This window comes from Salvelinus fontinalis, unplaced genomic scaffold (assembly GCF_029448725.1).
Source record: "Salvelinus fontinalis isolate EN_2023a unplaced genomic scaffold, ASM2944872v1 scaffold_0535, whole genome shotgun sequence".
In the NCBI taxonomy this organism is placed as follows: domain Eukaryota; kingdom Metazoa; phylum Chordata; class Actinopteri; order Salmoniformes; family Salmonidae; genus Salvelinus; species Salvelinus fontinalis.
Window position 1 is genome coordinate 68,343 of NW_026600744.1, and position 21,479 is coordinate 89,821.

The 21,479-nt window shown below is 43.8% G+C and overlaps 1 protein-coding gene across 1 annotated transcript in view; it reads right to left on the reverse strand.

Annotated features, from left to right (window-relative positions):
- Positions 1-21,479, reverse strand: part of LOC129846419 (protein eyes shut homolog) — a 64,846-nt gene that overhangs the window by 42,715 nt on the left and 652 nt on the right. The window contains exons 2-4 of the mRNA XM_055914347.1: positions 19,350-19,465; positions 14,157-14,271; positions 11,344-11,503 (exon numbers count right to left, since the gene is read on the reverse strand). Coding sequence (XP_055770322.1) covers positions 11,344-11,503; positions 14,157-14,271; positions 19,350-19,465 — 391 coding nt within the window. The remainder of the gene's footprint in view (positions 1-11,343; positions 11,504-14,156; positions 14,272-19,349; positions 19,466-21,479) is intronic.

A 21,479-nucleotide genomic window follows, 5' to 3' on the forward strand; every position in this document is an offset into this window, starting at 1 on the left:
GTTAGGCTATGTTATGTCCCATATAAATCTTGGTTAACCCAGAACTAAAATCTAATGTAATGTTTACTTAGTCTGTCCATGAGAGATGTCAGTATATAATGAACAAAAATATGAACTAAAAATGTAAAGTGTTGGTCCCATGTTTCATGAGCTGAAATAAAAGATCCCAGAAATGTTCTATATTAATTAAAAGCTTATTTCTCGAAAATGTTGTGAACAAATTTGTTTATTCCCTGTTAGTGAGCATTTCTCCCTTGCAAAGATATTTCATCCACCTGACATGTGTGGCATATCAAGAAGCTGATTAAACAGCATGATCATTACACAGGTGCACCTTGAGCTTGGGACAATAAAATGCCACTCCAAAATGTGCAGTTTCTTCAAACAACACAATGCCACAGATGTCTCAAGTTTTGAGGGACTGCAGGAATATCCACCAGAGCTGTTGCCAGATAATTTAATTTTCAATTCTCTACCATAAGCCACCTCCAACGTAATTTTAGAGAATTTGGCAGTACATCTAACCAGCCTCACAACCGCAGACCACGTGTAACCACTTCAGCCCAGGACCTCCACATCCGGCTTCTTCACCTACAGGATCGTCTGAGACCAGCCACCCGGACAGCTGATGAAACTGAGGAGTATTTCTGTCTGTAATAGAGCCCTTTTGTGGGGTAAAACTAATTCTGATTGGCAGGTCCTGGCTCCCCAGTGGGTGGGCCTGGCTCCCAAGTGGGTGGGCCGATGCCCTCCTAGGCCCACCCATGGCTGTGCCCCTGCCCAGTCATGTGAAACACATAGATTAGGAGGTAATGAATTTATTTAAATTGACTGATTTCGTTTTTATTTGATTTATTTAGTCCTTATATGAAATGTAACTCAGTACATTCGTTGAATCTGTTGCATGTTGTGTTTATATTTTTGTTCAGTTTAGAACAAATCAATCTTTAATTTTTTATTTAACCTTTATTTAACTAGGCAAGTCAGTTAAGAACAAATTCTTATTTACAATGACGGTCTACACCGGCCAAACCCGGACGACGCTGGGCCAATTGTGCGCCGCCCTATGGGACTCCCAATCACGGCCGGATGTGATACAGCCTGGATCTCTCTCAGTAAGCATGGGAATGTTCCCCTGAATATTTCCAAAATGCCTATTATGAGCATTTACCTAGTTAAGTAAATAATCCTGAAAACCACCTCAAAATGTATTCATGAAATATCATAAATACATTCGATACTGAAACACGAAGGTCATGTAGCAAACCATGAACCGTCAATGAGGAATAAACTGGGAAATGGTTCAGGGTGAATGTTTGGGATTACTTCATTGTTATACATTGGGATTCATTTCCCATTTCTAAAGCTCCAGGTTAGGTGAAGTGGATAACGATGTGTGCGTCGCAGATGAAATATGCAATGGAAACCAATTAAGATAGGATTATATATCTTTCTGCAGAGCAAACTTAATTACTAATGTACCATGAACTTTATACATTAGCGTAGGAACGCTCATAGAAAAGCATGCACGTAAAGGATATTGAGATGAATGAGAGAAAGAGGCATTAACCAGATCTGGGTTCAAATAGTATTCAACAAATTAAATATTGCTTTAGCCTGCCTGGAGTGGGAGTGCCTGTTATGCAGGGTTTTGGTTTGCACTTTTGAGACTTTCCTGTTGGTTCCATCACAGCGGGCAAGCCCAATCAAGCACAGATACAGTATTTTAAATTATGTTGAATAGTATTTGAACCCATTAAGAACTGAGATTAGTGTGTGTGTGTGTGTGTGTGTGTGTGTGTGTGTGTGTGTGTGTGTGTGTGTGTGTGTGTGTGTGTGTGTGTGTGTGTGTGTGTGTGTGTGTGTTCGTACGTGCGTCCATGTGGATCACAGCTCTTCATTGACGCATCATGGCGAGAGAGAGCACAGCAAGGTTCAATGTTATGTTCCAAAATGGCACCCTATTCCCTATATAGTGCACTACTTTTGACTAGAGCCCTATGAGCCCTGGTCAAAAGTAGTGCACTATAAAGGGAATGTGGTGCCATTTGGGACACACATTCAAAACTCAGATCTCCAGCACCATGTAGCCAGCTCATAAAATACCCAGAGAGGACTTGGCTGGTGTCAGTAATTGGCTCATATACTGCAGTACTTGGGCACCGTCCAAGGCCAAAGCAACACACTATGCAAACCTTTGCAAAAATGATAAAATAATGATAAATTGTATTTTCAGAAAGACCACCGCCAAAGAAGCCCTCTACTTAATGTTTCATTTCTTACTGTACTGAATGGGTCGGCAACAGGCGGCCCGCGGGACAAAACCAGTGTAATGAAGGTATGAAATTATTGCTATTTTCAGATACAATCTCTTTTTGGGCTTAGTTGTGGTCAATTTGCAGGGTACAAATGATTAGGAGGTTGATGAAGGCAAAGCACAAATTTAGATTTCCTACATTATTATTATATTTATTTTATTCTAGCACTTAAACGTTTTAATCTATAAAACACAAAACCAACTTTAAAACACAGATTAATTGAAAAAAGATTTGTGATAGCATTTATACTTTTTGTACTAAAACAATATATTAATGAGTTCCCAATGCATTTCAATGGCAAAAAAAAGGTCCATAGACTTGAATGGTAAAACAATTGAAGATTCTAGAATCTAGACCCATCTCCTCTTTCACCGTTTAAGCAATCAACCCCAAACCAACGTTGAGAAGTTCAGACTGCCCCTACTTAGATTGCCTGTCTAGCAATTTTTTTATACTATGTACAGTATACTTTCTGAACTATAACGATTTTAAATGTGCGTAAAATAACATGAATGAGAACCATAGGTATACAGAAGTAGCTTTTTAAAATGGTTCTGCTCCTTGGCCAGTTACGCTTCATGACCAACTTCAAAACATTCATCTTCAAACTCTTTAAAATCTTTATCAACTATAACTACACTGAACAAAAATATAAACACAACATGCAACAATTTCAAAGATTTTACTGAGTTACTGTTCATATAATGTTCACAAAATTGACATCAGAAAACCGCTCGCCCACACAGCGCCATACACGCTGTCTGCCATCTGCCCGGTACAGATGAAGCCATCCGTGAAGAGCACATTTCTCCAGCCAGTGGCCACAGAAGGTGAGCATTTGCCCACTGAAGTTGGTTAAGTCGCCGAACAGATGAGCTTCCCTGAGACGCTTTCTGACAGTTTGTGCAGAAATTCTTCAATTGTGCAAACCCACAGTTTCATCAGCTGTCCAGGTGGCTGGCTGGTCTCAGACAATCGATCCCGCAGGTGAAAAAGTCGGATGAGGAGTTCCTGGGCTGGCGTGGTTACACGTTGTCTGCAGTTGTGAGGCCGGTTGGGAGTACTCCCAATTTCTCTAAAACAACAAAGCTTATGGTAGAGAAATCAACATTAAATTCTCTGGCAACAGCTCTGGTGGACATTGCTGCAGTCAGCATGCCAATTGTACGCTTCCTCAAAACGGCACAGTTTAGAGTGGTCTTTTATTGTCTCCAGAACAACGTGCACCTGTGTAATGATCATGCTATTTAATCAGCTTCTTGATATGCCACACCTGTCAGGTGGATGGATTATCTTGGCAAAAGAGAAATGCTCAATAACAGGGATGTAAACAAATTTGTGTAAAATATTTGAGTACGGAACATTTCTGGGATCTTTTATTTCAGTTCATTGTCACAAGCATGACGCTGGAGAGACGAAGCAGGTACGGGGAGTCAAACATTTAATATTGAACGGACATGGAACGAGACAGGAACACCGTCAGGAAACGAGTAATAAAGACAAAAATCAATTAATGCAGCAGCAGGGAACATAGCGAGGGAACTGACAAATATAGGGGAGGAAATAAACAGGTGATGAATGGGGGGGGGGGGGGGGACGCACATGAAACGTGGGACCAACGCATGTTGCGTTTATATTTGTGTTCATTGTATGTACACATTTGCATAAATGTGCATAAAATTCTAATTCTTAAAAACTTTTATCAACTGTATTTGCATAAACCACATTTGCATAATGTAACGGTCCTGACCTGTTTTATGTTGTTTTTGTATGTGTTTATGGTCAGGGCATGTGTTTTGGGTGGGCAGTCTATGTTATCTGTTTCTATGTTGGTTTTGGGTTGCCTGGTATGGCTCTTAATTAGAGGCAGGTGGTTTGCGTTTTCCTCTAATTAAGAGTCATATTTAGGTAGGGTGTTCTCACTGTTTGTTTGTGGGTGATTGTCTTCCGTATCTGTGTTATGTCTTGCACCATACGGGACTGTTCGGTTGTTCGTTTCGTTTTGATGTAGTCTGTTCCTGTCCGTGAGTTTTACGTTTTAGTTTAGTAAGTTCATGTTCAGGTTTTTTTCGTCTACGTCGTTTTCTTGTTTTGTAATTTTGAAAGTGTTTTGTTTTTCGTGTTGCCATCGTTGTGTTTAAATAAAAGATGGCTTATTTCCCGAATGCTGCATTTTGGTCTGATGATCCTTCTCTCCTCTCCTAGTCCGAGGAAGAGGAGAACGACAGCCCTTACAGAATCACCCACCACGCTAGGACCAAGCGGCAAGGGAAAACTCAACGGAGTAAGGGACAGGAAAAGAAGGAACAATGGACTTGGGACGATATATTGGACGGAAAGGGTTGCTACACATGGGAGGAGATCCTGGCTGGTAGGGATCGCCTCCCATGGGAACAGCTGGAGGCACTGAGGAGAGCAGAGGCTACCGGAGAGAGGAACCGGAGTTATGAGGGAACGCGTCTGGCACGGAAGCCCAAAAAGCCCGTAAGTAACACCCAAAAATTTCTTGGGGGGGGGGGGGGGGGGCTAAGAGGTAGTGGGCCAAGGGCAGGTAGGAGACCTGCGCCCACTTCCCAGGCTTACCGTGGAGAGCGGGAGTACGGGCAGGCGCTGTGTTACGCAGTAGAGCGCACGGTGTCTCCTGTACGAGTGCATAGGCCAGTGCGGGTTATTCCACCTCCCCGCACTGGCAGGGCTAGATTGGGTATTGAGCCAGGTGTCATGAGGCCGGCTCAACGCGTCTGGTCTCCAGTGCGTCTCCTCGGGCCGGCATACATGGCACCTGCCTTACGCATGGTTTCCCCGGTTCACCTACATAGGCCGGTGCGGGTTATTCCACCTCCCCGCACTGGTCGGGCAACCGGGAGTATTCAACCAGGTAAGGTTGGGCAGGCTCAATGCTCAAGAGTGCCAGTACGCCTCCACGGTCCGGTATTTCCGGCGCCACCTCCCCGCCCCAGCCTAGTACCTACAGTGCCTACACTACGCACTAGGCTACCAGTGCGTCTCCTGAGCCCTGTTCCTCCTCCACGCACTCTCCCTGTAGTGCGTGTATCTAGCCCGGTGCCTCCAGTTCCGGCAACACGCACTAAGCCTCCTGTGCGTCTCCAGAGCCCTGTACACACTGTATCTTCTCCCCCTACTAATCCTGATGTGCTTGTCCTCAGCCCGGTGTCACCAGTGCCGGTACCTCACATCAGTTATAGAGTGGGCTTTGAGAGTACAGTGTGCCCTGTCCCTGCTCCCCGCACTAGTAGGAAGGTGCTTATCCTTAGCCCGGTGCCTCCAGTTCCGGCACCACGCACCAGGTCTACAGTGCGCCGTATCCGGCCAGAGCCATCCGTCTCCCCAGCGCCATCTGAGCCATCCGTCTCCCCAGCGCCATCTGAGCCATCCGTCTCCCCAGCGCCATCTGAGCCATCCGTCTCCCCAGCGCCATCTGAGCCATCCGTCTCCCCAGCGCCGTCTGAGCCATCCGTCTCCCCAGCGCCGTCTGAGCCATCCGTCTGCAATGAGCCTGCAAAGCCGCCCGTCTGCCATGAGCCTGCTAAGCCGCCCGTCTGCCATGAGCCTACAGAGCCGTCTGCCAGACAGGAGCCGCTAGAGCCGCACGCCAGACAGGAGCCGCTAGAGCCGCCAACCAGACAGGATCTGCCAGAGCCGCCAACCAGACAGGATCTGCCAGAGCCGCCAACCAGACAGGATCTGACAGAGCCGCCAACCAGACAGGATCTGCCAGAGCCGCCAACCAGACAGGATCTGCCAGAGCCGCCAGCGAGCCATGAGCAGCCAGAGCCGTCAGCCTGCCATGAGCGTCGAGAGCCGTCAGCCTGCCATGAGCGTCGAGAGCCGTCAGCCTGCCATGAGCGTCGAGAGCCGTCAGCCTGCCATGAGCGTCGAGAGCCGTCAGCCTGCCATGAGCGTCGAGAGCCGTCAGCCTGCCATGAGCGTCGAGAGCCGTCAGCCTGCCATGAGCGTCGAGAGCCGTCAGCCAGCCATGAGCGTCGAGAGCCGTCAGCCAGCCATGAGCGTCGAGAGCCGTCAGCCAGCCATGAGCGTCGAGAGCCGTCAGCCAGCCATGAGCGTCGAGAGCCGTCAGCCAGCCATGAGCGTCGAGAGCCGTTCAGTCAGGATCTGCCTGAGTATATCAGCCGGGACCTGCCCCTTGTCCCGGTGCTGCCCCTTGTCCCGGTGCTGCCCCTTGTCCCGGTGCTGCCCCTTGTCCCGGTGCTGCCCCTTGTCCCGGTGCTGCCCCTTGTCCCGGTGCTGCCCCTTGTCCCGGTGCTGCCCCTTGTCCCGGTGCTGCCCCTTGTCCCGGTGCTGCCCCTTGTCCCGGTGCTGGCCGTTCATTTAGGGGATGTTAGTTTTAGGGTGGTCATTGGAAGGGGAAGACAGAAGCGGGGAGTGACTATGGTGGTGTGGGGACAGCGTCCAGAGCCTGAGCCACCACCGTGGTCAACTGCCCACCCAGACCCTCCCCTGGACTTTGTGCTGGTGCGCCCGGCGTTCGCACCTTGAGGGGGGGGTTCTGTAACGGTCCTGACCTGTTTTATGTTGTTTTTATATGTGTTTATGGTCAGGGCATGTGTTTTGGGTGGGCAGTCTATGTTATCTGTTTCTATGTTGGTTTTGGGTTGCCTGGTATGGCTCTTAATTAGAGGCAGGTGGTTTGTGTTTTCCTCTAATTAAGAGTCATATTTAGGTAGGGTGTTCTCACTGTTTGTTTATGGGTGATTGTCTTCCGTATCTGTGTTATGTCTTGCACCATACGGGACTGTTCGGTTGTTCGTTTCGTTTCGATGTAGTCTGTTCCTGTCCGTGAGTTTTACGTTTTAGTTTAGTAAGTTCATGCTCAGGTTTTTTTCGTCTACGTCGTTTTCTTGTTTTGTAATTTTGAAAGTGTTTTGTTTTTCGTGTTGCCATCGTCGTGTTTAAATAAAAGATGGCTTATTTCCCGAATGCTGCATTTTGGTCTGATCCTTCTCTCCTCTCCTCGTCCGAGGAAGAGGAGAACGACAGCCCTTACACATAAAATAACTCAACAACAGTAACTCTTGAACCGTTCAAGCTAGAGATGCCAACCCAACTTCACATGTTCAGGTTATCCTATACATTAAATCATCATTCACAAGCAAGAAAGCACACCACATTTTCTTCAGGAAATGTACTTTTCTAGTTATAATAATTTTTCGGCCCCAGAACCATTTGCTCGAACCAAAATTGTCCCGTGGCTGAATCTAGTTGCCTACCCCTGCTGTACTGTACGTTTTCCTGAAGCATGTGGCCGGCCTTACGTCATTACAATCAGATTATCTGGTTGTAAACTGGTTGAAATGTCATAGCAACTACATGATCTGTTTGTAATGATGTCATTTCAACCAGTTGCCTGCTAGGTCTACTCTTTCAGCCAGAGTTAATTTGATGCCTTTTTGGTTTTTCTTTGGAGATTCTACCATAGCTCCAGTTTTCCTTCCTGTATACCATTGGAGAGACACACAGGTTTACAACAGGCACGTACGTACATGTCTGTCTGCCGGTCTGCAGTAGAGCACTGGCCTGTGATGTACTAAAACGTGAGCACTGGAACAACGAAAGGGGGCATTTTACTACGGCCATTTTACATTTATTGTCTGCTTTCTTTGCTTAGAGGTACGGTATGCATCGGTAGAGATGTGTTTTATTCAAGATAATAGTGCAGTACTACCGGAGACATCACAAGCCACTAAATCTACCTTTTATGAGGAAACAGGAAGCGGGCAGAATATAAACATAGACAAGCACGTGAAGTTGTCTAATAAAATCTAAGCTCTAACATTGATGATATATGAACACTGATAACCACAACCACTTTGGTTCGGTGATTGAAGCAGTGGTACAACCATCTACTGTATACTGTGGGCAGAGAGAGAGAGAGAGAGAGAGAAACATGATATTCAATCCTTTAGTAACCCTAAAATGTGTATATTAAAAAAAAACTTCTTTAGTCATCCTAACATGTATATCGTTTAAAACCTTCTTTAGCTAACCTAAAATGGAAGTATCTTAAATCCCCTTTGGAATTCCTATTAGATGTTTTAAAGCAATTAACACTAATATTCTCCTGCTCCTTGATTTTACATTATGATTGCTTCCACTGTGAGAAGAACCTAGCAGTTCGTCAGACAGTCTGTTGTTTCAGAGGGCCATATAAAAAGAGACAGGATATGGAGCGGAGATTAGCTTCTTTAAATCCACAAGACTGAATTACTGGTGTTCTGGGACTCCTTGGCTTTTCAATAGCTGTGTGATTTCAATTAGGAGTCTCTGATTGGAAATATAACAAGGCAGGGGAAATAGGACCCATAGGGCTCTGATCAAAAGTAGTGCACTATATAGGGAATAGAGTGCCATTTGAGACATATGCCCTATCTCGGAGGAATCTGCCCTTCTAAAGTTTCATAGTGTCTCTTCAGCATGTCACCGGACATTTTTTGTCAGATTACAATCAGGTGCTTGGCATTTTGTGATGGCCTTTTGGACAGCACCTTGTCTGCCTGCCTGGAAAAAGAAAATAAACCCTTGATATGCGTCTGGGGGAAAAACTATAAAGCCATGCAAGGTGAGAAATGCCTCCAATGTCTGTACAGTTTCCCTAAGAATAAAGGGTAACACTTCATACGAAGGGTACCTACATAGGGACTTCATGACACATTCATAACCCATTCATAACCCGTATATCTGCAGTACATGAGCATTTCATAAATGCTTATACCACCGGCCGCAAGTTCATATTTTTCTAGTCTGAATAAAAACTTAAATATCAGGGGCTTGAGCAATGCACTCAGAAATGTTTGATCTACTCCAGACAGACTGGTCCTGAGGGGCTTCGAGACGGCTTCTGAAATTAAACGGGCCTTCTGAAAGTCCACCCGCTTCAACGCTTCATAATTCCACATCGAAAAAGGGATCCCTGGATGCCTAGGGCTGTGTCCCAAATTGCAGCCTTTTCCCTGCATAGTGCATTACTTATGACCAGAAGGAGCCCTATTGGTCAAAAGTAGTTCCATAAATAGGGAATAGGGTTCCACTTGGCATGGACGCCTCGGAATGAAGGGTTCCATCAGTCACTGAGGTGCTGCCACATTGTGAGAGACAATTTTCCATCAGCGAAGTGGCAACAGATATTTGAGCCTGGCGCAGCACAAAAAAACCCTAGCTCATGTAATGCTATGTAAGGACTTATCGGAGTGACAGCTGTGAGTGTGTCAGCTAAGATGGGGACTGAGGTTCTGCTGACAGGATTGAGAGGGACCAAAGACCAAAGACATGAAATGAAGAGAGCCACGTGTTTCTTCTGAGGGGTTGTGGTTTGGTTTAGGCTGTTGTATGTTTGATGAAGAACTAGATATTTGAATTGAATTACATTTTTCGGGTTCCAAATTAAACATATATCGAGAAGATGTGCATTTTTCAACACCAGAGGAAAAGACATGAAAGTTATAATCTAAAGACTTGTTTACTAGTGGTCCTCAAAAACTCTTTTCAACAGAGTCTAAAATATTTGGAATTTGGTTAATGGACCCAGAAATGAATAGTGTGTGATGAATAAAACTCATTTAAAAATAACTTTGCATGGCATCCAGCTTTTTGTACAGGTTTAGAATAAACAAGGAGCATCATTAACTATCAAATGACATGAGTCTAAAATTGTATTGAAATATTTCTGCAAAGTTAATTACTTTTTTGGTCGAACCCAAGGATTACACTTTTGGACTTTTCAATTTCATCATATCTAAGAGAACCTATATTTGTTGATGTTTTTCCTTTAGGGTGGATAGAAGTGGTTAAATTACTCCAATAGCTGCTGCTTATAGTATGGATGTATTAGCCAATATCTTGTTGCTTTCCTTGGTAGGCAGGTTCAATGAAGAAATGTTCTGCAACCTCCTTCTGCCTTTCATATTTTAGACAAAATAATGCAAACTATGGAATAATCCACTTGAAGGCATTGTGAAAAGATGAGCAATGGGAATGACACGCCTTATAACGGGAATGACATGCCTTATAACGGGAATGACACGCCTTATAACGGGAATGACACACCTTATAACGGGAATGACACGCCTTATAACGGGAATGACACGCCTTATAACGGGAATGACACGCCTTATAACGGGAATGACACGCCTTATAACGGGAATGACACGCCTTAGGGCAACAATATTAATTTGGGAAGAACATGAACTATGGCCTCCAACACATTCAGCAGATGGCATGTGGAGAGGAGGAAGAAACACTGTATTAAACATGTGATAGGATACCTCAGATCCAAACACATGAGGAGATACACTGTATTAAACGTGTGATAGGATACTGCAGATCCAAAAACATGAGGAGAAACACTGTATTAAACGTGTGATAGGATACTGCAGATCCAAACACATGAGGAGAAACACTGTATTAAACGTGTGATAGGATACTGCAGATCTAAGACCAGTAGTATCCAATATGCACTTCAATGTACAAACGTTTCTCTTAAAACTGCAAAATAACTTCATATTTAAAGTTATATGTAGTGATCAATTCTCTGAAAATAGTGCATACTCATACAGTACCAAATTCTTTTCCAAAAACAAACACTACAGTAAAATGACTTTTACATAAAACTCTGAAGAAGTATATAATCTGTATCTCTCAACCTACCAAGGAAGTTGCAGTGAAAACAACCAAACACGCGTATACTAACGCAGTAGGCGGCAGGAAGCCTAGTGGTTAGAGAGTTGGGCCAGTAACCAGCAGGAAGCCTAGTGGTTAGAGAGTTGGGCCAGTAACCAGCAGGTAGCCTAGTGGTTAGAGCGTTGGGCCAGTAACCGAAAGGTTGCTGGACTGAATCCACAAGCTGACAAGGTAAACATCTTTCGGTCTGCCACTGGATGTTGATTAAGGCAGCCCCCCGCACCTCTCTGATTCAGAGGGGTTGGGTTAAAGGCGGAAGACACATTTCAGTTGTACAACTGACTAGGAACCCCCCTTCACTTTCCCTTACCTGTGTAACCAGGGCTACAGATACATCTGTACTGTGGGGGAGCCGTAGGTTGATTTGTGGTGATGCAGGTGGCCCCATTCATACAGCTGTCTGGGTAGATCAGGCAGGCGTTCCCTCCATACTGACAGAACTCCCCTATCCATCCAGGAGCACAGAGACACTGTGAGGAAGAGATGAACCAGTAATCATTGATCTGCAGACAAACACAATCACCAATCTGGTCTTGTAAATCCATACTAACCAGGTCTGTTATTGGGCTACATCCTGTATACTCCTTCTGCAGTGGTATGCATCGCATTTTTTACTGCCCATTATAAGGGTTAAATTAGTTCTTTGGAGTAATGTACATTCTACACAACATAAGGACATGCAGGTTACCAATAGACAGCAATAGTAATGTCGTCTTTTTGTAGGCACAAATGGAGACTAACTCCGCACCAGTTCGTTGGCCAAAGCCTCTGGGGGAAATAATGGGGTTTTGGAGTTTTTTTGATAAAGTCTGAAAATAAGGTCTGTGGTAAACACAGGCTTAGGAGATCCTATACGTTTTATTCTATGAAATAATCTTCATCAGCTAACATACCTTTTTGTGGAACTTTAAGTATTTATAAGCACATAAAGGCTTCATAACTCATAAAGGTCATGTTAACTGACTGATATTATCTGATAGAACAAAACATAGAAGTTCTCCTAAGCCTGTGTTAACCTCAGACCTTATTTTGGGGGTTGACCCCAAAGCGCCATTCTTTCCCACATAGGAATGGCTGAAGTTTCCTTTCCGTTGTTAAGACTTAACTGGCGAGCTCTATGCATCGACACTGAGGCAACGTCCTGATGAGATCCATACCAGGGAAACCTCCAATGGCATTGAGTTGACCGGTTCACGTTGTGCATCTCAACACTCATTTAACTAAAGTTTAATTTATCAGCAGATCCAAGTGCTGAAGGGTAGCGCACGCTCTCTCTGTTCTTACTAATTAGAAGGTTTCATTTGGTTCTACGACGAGAACGCCAGTACCTCATCAGTCTACACTGAATAAAGAGGGCAACTTCAGGACACAGTCAGCGCATCTAATGGACAACAGCCCAAATTGACCTGACAAACGACCTCATCATTTTCCCCAGGGGGTAGCAGATCAAGAAATTGCAAAGGAGACGGCTCATTACGCCAGACTAGTGTCAATGTCTTGATTATGACTGACACTGATTGGAGCAAGAGAAATCCACACACAGCAACACAGGCAGCTTTAAACAGTCCTGCAGCGCAGAGTCAGAAGCAAATGGCACCCTATTCCCTAAACAGTGCACTATTTTTGACCAGAGCCCATATACTACATAGGGAAAAGGGAATAGGGAATAGGGTGCCATTTCAGATGCAGCCCCAGAGCCTTCTGAATGATCTGAAGCAACAGACCAGGACTGATGGGGGATAATTAGGAGCTAAGGGCCATGGGCATTACAGCCTGGTTTCAGGTGCCTTCCGATGCAGGATTATGATGAAGTGGGCACTTTTAGGTGGGTATTTTATGGTTGTGAAATGGTTTTATGGCTTCAGAAGACGTCATAGAATCCGTTTTTAACCGACGGCTCTCTCATTAGCATCATATTCTCATTTACTCAATGTTTTTATTTTAATTAGACATTTACTGCAAACAAATGGTAATGTATAAGCAATGTAGTAGTCAGATAGAATACATGCTCAATCATCTATATCATGACAAAGACCAAGCAGATTTTATTGAATGTCCTTTACTTTAAATGAGACTAGAGTATAATCCATGGGATAGATTCAGAAAACAGATGTCTGTAACATGTAGGAAGTGTGATGCATAGATATACTTTAATACCTATGATCAACAATGTTCATGTCCATGGACAACCCCTAATCACCACCCATAGGAAACCTGGAATCATCTTATGATTTTTGTTTTGGAGATTTAAATATCTATATTTTTTGCTACATGATTTATGTACTTTGTTTTCTTGCCACTGTTTCACTATCGTTTTGCTGTCACATTACATTTCAGCTGTACACTTTGAATAATGTGCCAAGCAGACCATTTTATCGACCTGTTTATAAGAATATATAGAAATGAAAAGTGAGAAACTGATAGCTTCTAAATATGTAATAAATCAATAAATAGATGAGTGTTAAAGGGATAGTGCTAAAAGGAAGTTTGACGTTGTTTTACGAGCCATTGCTAACTAGTGTTAGCGCATTGATTGGAAATGGCTCGCAAAACTACCTCCAACTGCCTTTAAACTGCACACAGACAAAAATAATGGAATCCACGAGTTTACCTGACTCGGGGTAAAAAAGGCTTCATTGCCAAAATCTCGCACTATTCCTTTAACGGCGACCAATGGCCTGTCGTTTTATAACCCGACATTGGCATACCATAGTGGTGTTCATCGGTTGTTCGTGTTATGAAAACAAAATAACTCCTGAATGTGCACTAACCTGAAGCGAGGTACAAGGTGCCCCTATACTAGACATACTAAATCACTACACAAAACATGCCACTTGTTTTGAACATGGAGTGGAGAGGACGAGGCCAAAATGGCCAAAAGTAGTGCACTATATAGGTACTAGGGAGCCATTTGGAACGCAGACAGGTCTATACACTAATGGTTACTGTAGTCTATTGTAAAACATTCCTAATAGCCCCAGGGTGTGTTTTCTCTGATGTGTAGAGAGCAGAACACTCCACTGTCCAAGCAGCCCACTAATAAACTATGGCTCATCATATCAAACCTTCTTTTTTTTTTGCCTTTCCCACATTTCATTAGGCCTCAACTATTGGCTGACTTACATTATATCCACCAATTACGCTGAGGCACAGTCCCTGGTGCAGACAGTTGACACTGAGCAGACTGCAGTAGTCTATTATCTCTTCACAGCTCTTCCCGGAAAACCCTGGCAGGCACCTGCAGAGGAGAGGGGAGCAACTGGTTGTCAGACGTATCAATAACACCTGGCATGATATGTAGACCAGACCTCTGATAATAAAAGGAAAGAGGAGGAGAGCAACTGGCTGTCAGACATATCAATATCAATTACACCTGGCATGATATATAGACCAGACCTCTGATAATAATAATGACAGAGGAGGAGAGCAACGGTCTGTCAGACATATCAATAACACCTGGCATGATATGTAGACCAGACCTCTGATAATAATAATGACAGAGGAGGAGATGCAGACAAGACGATCATGGTGTGGTAGAGCTGAAAAACAAAGTCAAACACTCATCTCTCCTCGGTGTGGATTTATTTGACCAATGTTTCTGCCAAAGAGCCTTTACCAGGGTAGGATATAACATAACATGTGTAAGCATACCCATAAGATGATGCAGCCACCACCATTCTGGAAAATATGAAGAGTGATACTCAGTGAGGTCTTGTGTTGGATTTGCCCCAAACATAACGCTTTGTATTTAGAACAAAAGGTGAATTTCTTTGCCGCAGTATTACTTCAGTGCCTTGTTGCAAACAGGATGCGTGTTGAATATGTGTATTCTGTACAGGCTTCCTTCTTTTCACTCTGTCATTTAGGTTAGTAGTGTGGAGTAACTACAATTTTTTATTTTACCTTTATTTAACTAGGCAAGTCAGTTAATTAAGAACAAATTCTTATTTTCAATGACAGCCTAGGAACAGTGGGTTAACTTCCTTGTTCAGGGGCAGAACGACAGATTTTTACCTTGTCAGCTCGGGGATTCGATCTTACAACCTTTGGGTTACTGGCCCAACACTCTAACCACTAGGCTACCTAGTGCTGTATGTTGTTGATCCATCCTCAGTTTTCTCATATCACAACCATTAAGCTCTGTAACTGTTTTAAAATCACCATTGGCCTCACGGTGAAATCACCATGGGTGGTTTCCTTCCTCCCTGGCAACCGAGTTACGAAGGACACCTGTATCTTTGTAGTGACTGGGTGTATTGACACACCATCCAAAGTGTAATTAATAAATTCACCATGTTCAAAGGGATATTCAATGTCTGCTTTTTTGCAAACAAAGTGAGTTCATGCAACTTATTATGTGACTTGTAAGCACACTTCTACTCCTCAACTTAGTTAGGCTTGCCTTAACAAAATGGTTGAATTCTTATTTCAGCTTTCCATTTTAAATTAATTTGTAAACATTTCTAAAAACATAATTCCACTTTGACATTTAGGAGGATATTGTGCGTAGGCCAGTGACAAAAAAAATCTAAATGTAATAAATAGTGAATTAAGGCTGTAACATAATAAAACGTGGAAAATGTCAAGGGTATGAATACTTTCTGAAGACACTGTATGTCTAGCTATAACCTCCACACAACGATGAAAAGCACTGCAGTCTGAGAGACATGTATCATGGTTCGTCAAACATTTACATAACCATGGTACTTTTAACAATTGACAAATGTATTTTGGTAATGGACTGGAATCACTATAAATAAACCCCATTGCACTAAAGCGCTATTGTGACTACAGCATCTACATTTTAGGAAACTGAAAATCTGGGCCTTTTGCATTAAAGTTTCAAGTGTCATGAATACAATGAAAATCTCATTCACCAAAACTCTAACAATAAAATACAACTAGCCTGAACTATCCTCTACCCAACACACAGACATGTCTCCTTCTCTACACTATCTTCTACCCAACAGACATGTCTCCTTCTCTACACTATCCTCTACCCAACACACAGACATGTCTCCTTCTCTACACTATCCTCTACCCAACAGACATGTCTCCTTCTCTACACTATCCTCTACCCAACACACAGACATGTCTCCTTCTCTACACTATCCTCTACCCAACATACAGACATGTCTCCTTCTCTATACTATCCTCTACCCAACATACAGACATGTCTCCTTCTCTATACTATCCTCTACCCAACACACAGACATGTCTCCTTCTCTACACTATCCTCTACCCAACATACAGACATGTCTCCTTCTCTACACTATCCTCTACCCAACACACAGACATGTCTCCTTCTCTATACTATCCTCTACCCAACACACAGACATGTCTCCTTCTCTATACTATCCTCTACCCAACATACAGACATGTCTCCTTCTCTACACTATCCTCTACCCAACACACAGAAATGTCTCCTTCTCTACACTATCTTCTACCCAACAGACATGTCTCCTTCTCTACACTATCCTCTACCCAACACACAGACATGTCTCCTTCTCCACACTATCTTCTACCCAAAAGACATCTCTCCTTCTCTATACTATCCTCTACCCAACATACAGACATGTCTCCTTCTCTACACTATCCTCTACCCAACATACAGACATGTCTCCTTCTCTACACTATCCTCTACCCAACACACAGACATGTCTCCTTCTCTATACTATCCTCTACCCAACATACAGACATGTCTCCTTCTCTACACTATCCTCTACCCAACACACAGACATGTCTCCTTCTCTACACTATCCTCTACCCAACAGACATGTCTCCTTCTCTACACTATCCTCTACCCAACACACAGACATGTTTCCTTCTCTACACTATCCTCTACCCAACACACAGACATGTCTCCTTCTCTCCACTATCCTCTACCTAACAGACATGTCTCCTTCTCTACACTATCCTCTACCCAACACACAGACATGTCTCCTTCTCTATACTATCTTCTACCCAACATACAGACATGTCTCCTTCTCTACACTATCCTCTACCCAACACACAGACATGTCTCCTTCTCTATACTATCCTCTACCCAACATACAGACATGTCTCCTTCTCTACACTATCCTCTACCCAACACACAGACATGTCTCCTTCTCTACACTATCCTCTACCCAACAGACATGTCTCCTTCTCTACACTATCCTCTACCCAACACACAGACATGTTTCCTTCTCTACACTATCCTCTACCCAACACACAGACATGTCTCCTTCTCTCCACTATCCTCTACCTAACAGACATGTCTCCTTCTCTACACTATCCTCTACCCAACACACAGACATGTCTCCTTCTCTACACTATCCTCTACCCAACAGACATGTCTCCTTCTCTACACTATCCTCTACCCAACACACAGACATGTTTCCTTCTCTACACTATCCTCTACCCAACACACAGACATGTCTCCTTCTCTCCACTATCCTCTACCTAACAGACATGTCTCCTTCTCTACACTATCCTCTACCCAACACACAGACATGTCTCCTTCTCTATACTATCTTCTACCCAACACACAGACATGTCTCCTTCTCTATACTATCCTCTACCCAACATACAGACATGTCTCCTTCTCTACACTATCCTCTACCCAACACACAGACATGTCTCCTTCTCTACACTATCCTCTACCCAACAGACATGTCTCCTTCTCTACACTATCCTCTACCCAACACACAGACATGTTTCCTTCTCTACACTATCCTCTACCCAACACACAGACATGTCTCCTTCTCTCCACTATCCTCTACCTAACAGACATGTCTCCTTCTCTACACTATCCTCTACCCAACACACAGACATGTCTCCTTCTCTATACTATCTTCTACCCAACATACAGACATGTCTCCTTCTCTACACTATCCTCTACCCAACACACAGACATGTCTCCTTCTCTATACTATCCTCTACCCAACATACAGACATGTCTCCTTCTCTACACTATCCTCTACCCAACACACAGACATGTCTCCTTCTCTACACTATCCTCTACCCAACAGACATGTCTCCTTCTCTACACTATCCTCTACCCAACACACAGACATGTTTCCTTCTCTACACTATCCTCTACCCAACACACAGACATGTCTCCTTCTCTCCACTATCCTCTACCTAACAGACATGTCTCCTTCTCTACACTATCCTCTACCCAACACACAGACATGTTTCCTTCTCTACACTATCCTCTACCCAACAGACATGTCTCCTTCTCTACACTATCCTCTACCCAACATACAGACATGTCTCCTTCTCTACACTATCCTCTACCCAACATACAGACATGTCTCCTTCTCTACACTATCCTCTACCCAACACACAGACATGTCTCCTTCTCTCCACTATCCTCTACCCAACAGACATGTCTCCTTCTCTACACTATCCTCTACCCAACATACAGACATGTCTCCTTCTCTACACTATCCTCTACCCAACACACAGACATGTTTCCTTCTCTACACTATCCTCTACCCAACAGACATGTCTCCTTCTCTACACTATCCTCTACCCAACACACAGACATGTCTCCTTCTCTACACTATCCTCTACCCAACAGACATGTCTCCTTCTCTCCACTATCCTCTACCTAACAGACAGACATGTCTCCTTCTCTCCACTATCCTCTACCCAACATACAGACATGTCTCCTTCTCTACACTATCCTCTACCTAACATACAGACATGTCTCCTTCTCTCCACTATCCTCTACCTAACATACAGACATGTCTCCTTCTCTACACTATCCTCTACCCAACATACAGACATGTCTCCTTCTCTCCACTATCCTCTACCTAACAGACAGACATGTCTCCTTCTCTACACTATCCTCTACCCAACATACAGACATGTCTCCTTCTCTCCACTATCCTCTACCCAACACACAGACACGTCCCATTCTCTGCTTGGAACCCATCTCCCATCCTGAGCTATGGGACTCTGAAATAATGTCATGGGGTCAGGCTGCACCATGTTCCCATTGTTATTACCAGTTGGTCCCATGTGACACACACACACACACACACACACACACACACACACACACACACACACACACACACACACACACACACACACACACACACACACACACACACAGAGCTGTGTGTCCCGTGAGACCGTTACCCATTTATCTGGGCACTGCCCTCCCTTGCTCTCCCACTAGAGAACCATTCACCCATGACACTCTGGCTCAGTCAACTCCCATACGTCATCAGGTCACTCTCATTCAATACTAATATACCATTCTCAAAAAAAGAGGTTGCTCAAAAATGTTGAATTGAATGCTGAAATGTGTTCCGATGTAACTTTTCCATCTCTACGTCCACCTCTACGTCCACCTCTACGTCCACCTCTACGTCCACCTCTACGTCCACCTCTACGTCCACCTCTACGTCCACCTCTACGTCCACCTCTACGTCCACCTGACTCAGAGAAGAGAAGACATTTGAATGTGTTGACTGGCCTGAACTTTACCCTTCATATCCTCTGAGTACTATTGCCTGAGACAGCTGAAACAATAGCTCTAGAACAGGGCCTGAAAATCACCCATCCTAAATGGTAAGTACCTATAAAATATTATGCGTTGCCATCACTCTTTGTCATGATCACCAGAGAGCAGCTTAAAAGGGAGAAAATGTATACATTCTTTGAAGAAATGTTAATAACCAACAAATATCATTACACAGATCGGAGGTAGTGATGGGGGGGGGATCGATACAGCTACATATGGTGATCTTATTTTTGGACAATATTATATGGATATTTGACTCCAAGTAAACCGCTAGCCGGCTGTACCTGCGCCCAAACGCCGGTATTTTTCATCCTATAGCTTGTTCTCCGTCTTATTGTTAAAGGTACAATATCCTGAAATCGCTCTGCCATTTCCTGGTTGCAAAAATTTGAATAGTCCGTCCAATGTCAGTTATGTGACAAAACATGCAGTCATTGTGTAGAGAATCATTGTACAATCTAAACCGCTGTGAAATGCATTTTCCATAACCAAAAATACTGTATTTTCAGCTGTTTGAAGCTGGTGTACAAAACCGAAAGCAAAACTTAAACTTTTGAACGGGAAACATAGAAATAGCGCACATAGAACAGATCTACTGCTTTTTAGACTTGCTTTCAACGAGAACGCCAGATCTATAAAGCATATTTCTATGTGAATTTGGTCAGTTCGTCCAAAAAGTTACATATTGCAGCTTTAAATACTGAGCCAACATGTTTTCAGCACTTTTATTTTCATGCCCAGCGGTCTAAAACACTGCATTTCAGTGCTAGAGGCGTCACTACAGACCCTGGTTCAATTCCAGGCTGTATCACGACCCGGACGTGATTGGGAGTCCCATAGGGCGACGCACAATTGGCCCAGCGTTGTCCAGGTTAGGGTTTGGCCGGGGTAAGCCGTCATTGTAAATAAGAATTTGTTCTTAACTAACTTGCCTAGTTAAATAAAAGTTCAATAATTTTTTGATGTGTTTTAAATACCTCTGCAGCAGAACTATGGTGAGCAATATGTTTGGAACATTAAATAGCAATATCAAATTTGAATCGCAATACATATAGAATTGTGAGTTGTGAGAATCGCACCTCTCAGCACCTAAGTATTGTGATAATATCGTATCGTGATGTCCCTGGCAATTCCCAGCCCTCATCTGAAGTATATAAAGGAAAATAACGAGCTATTATTAAAGATCCTTCCTGTGCTGAGCTTATTAGAAGAACATAGAAACAACAGCATAGCAGACGCTTTTATCTAGGACCTTTATTATATTTTACCCTTATTTAACTAGGCGCCTACATTCACAGTAACACAGTACATTTACATTTTAGTCACTTAGCAGAACGATTTACGGGAGCAATTAGGGTGAAGTGCCTTGCTCAAGGGCACATCGGCAGATTTGTCACCTAGACAACTTGGGAATTTGAACCAGCAACCTTTCGGTTATCGGCCCAACACTCTTAACCACTAGACTACCTGCCACAACCCTGGTGTTGCTAGCTAAGCCCCTTGCTCTAACCCTGGTGTTGCTAGCTAAGCCCAGTGCTCTAACCCTGGTGTTGCTAGCTAAGCCCAGTGCTCTAACCCTGGTGTTGCTAGCTAAGCCCAATGCTCTAACCTTGGTGTTGCTAGCTAAGCCCCATGATCTAATCCTGGTGTTGCCAGCTAAGCCCCTTGCTCTAACACTGGTGTTGCTAGCTAAGCCCAGTGCTCTAACCCTGGTGTTGCTAGCTAAGCCCAATGCTCTAACATTGGCGTTGCTAGCTAAGCCCCATGATCTAATCCTTGCGTTGCCAGCTAAGGCCCTTGCTCTAACCCTGGTGTTATTAGCTAAGCACCATGCTCTAACCCTGGTGTTGCTAGCTAAGCCCCATGCTCTAACCCTGGTGTTGCTAGCTAAGCCCCATACTCTAACGGTGGTGTTGCTAGCTAAG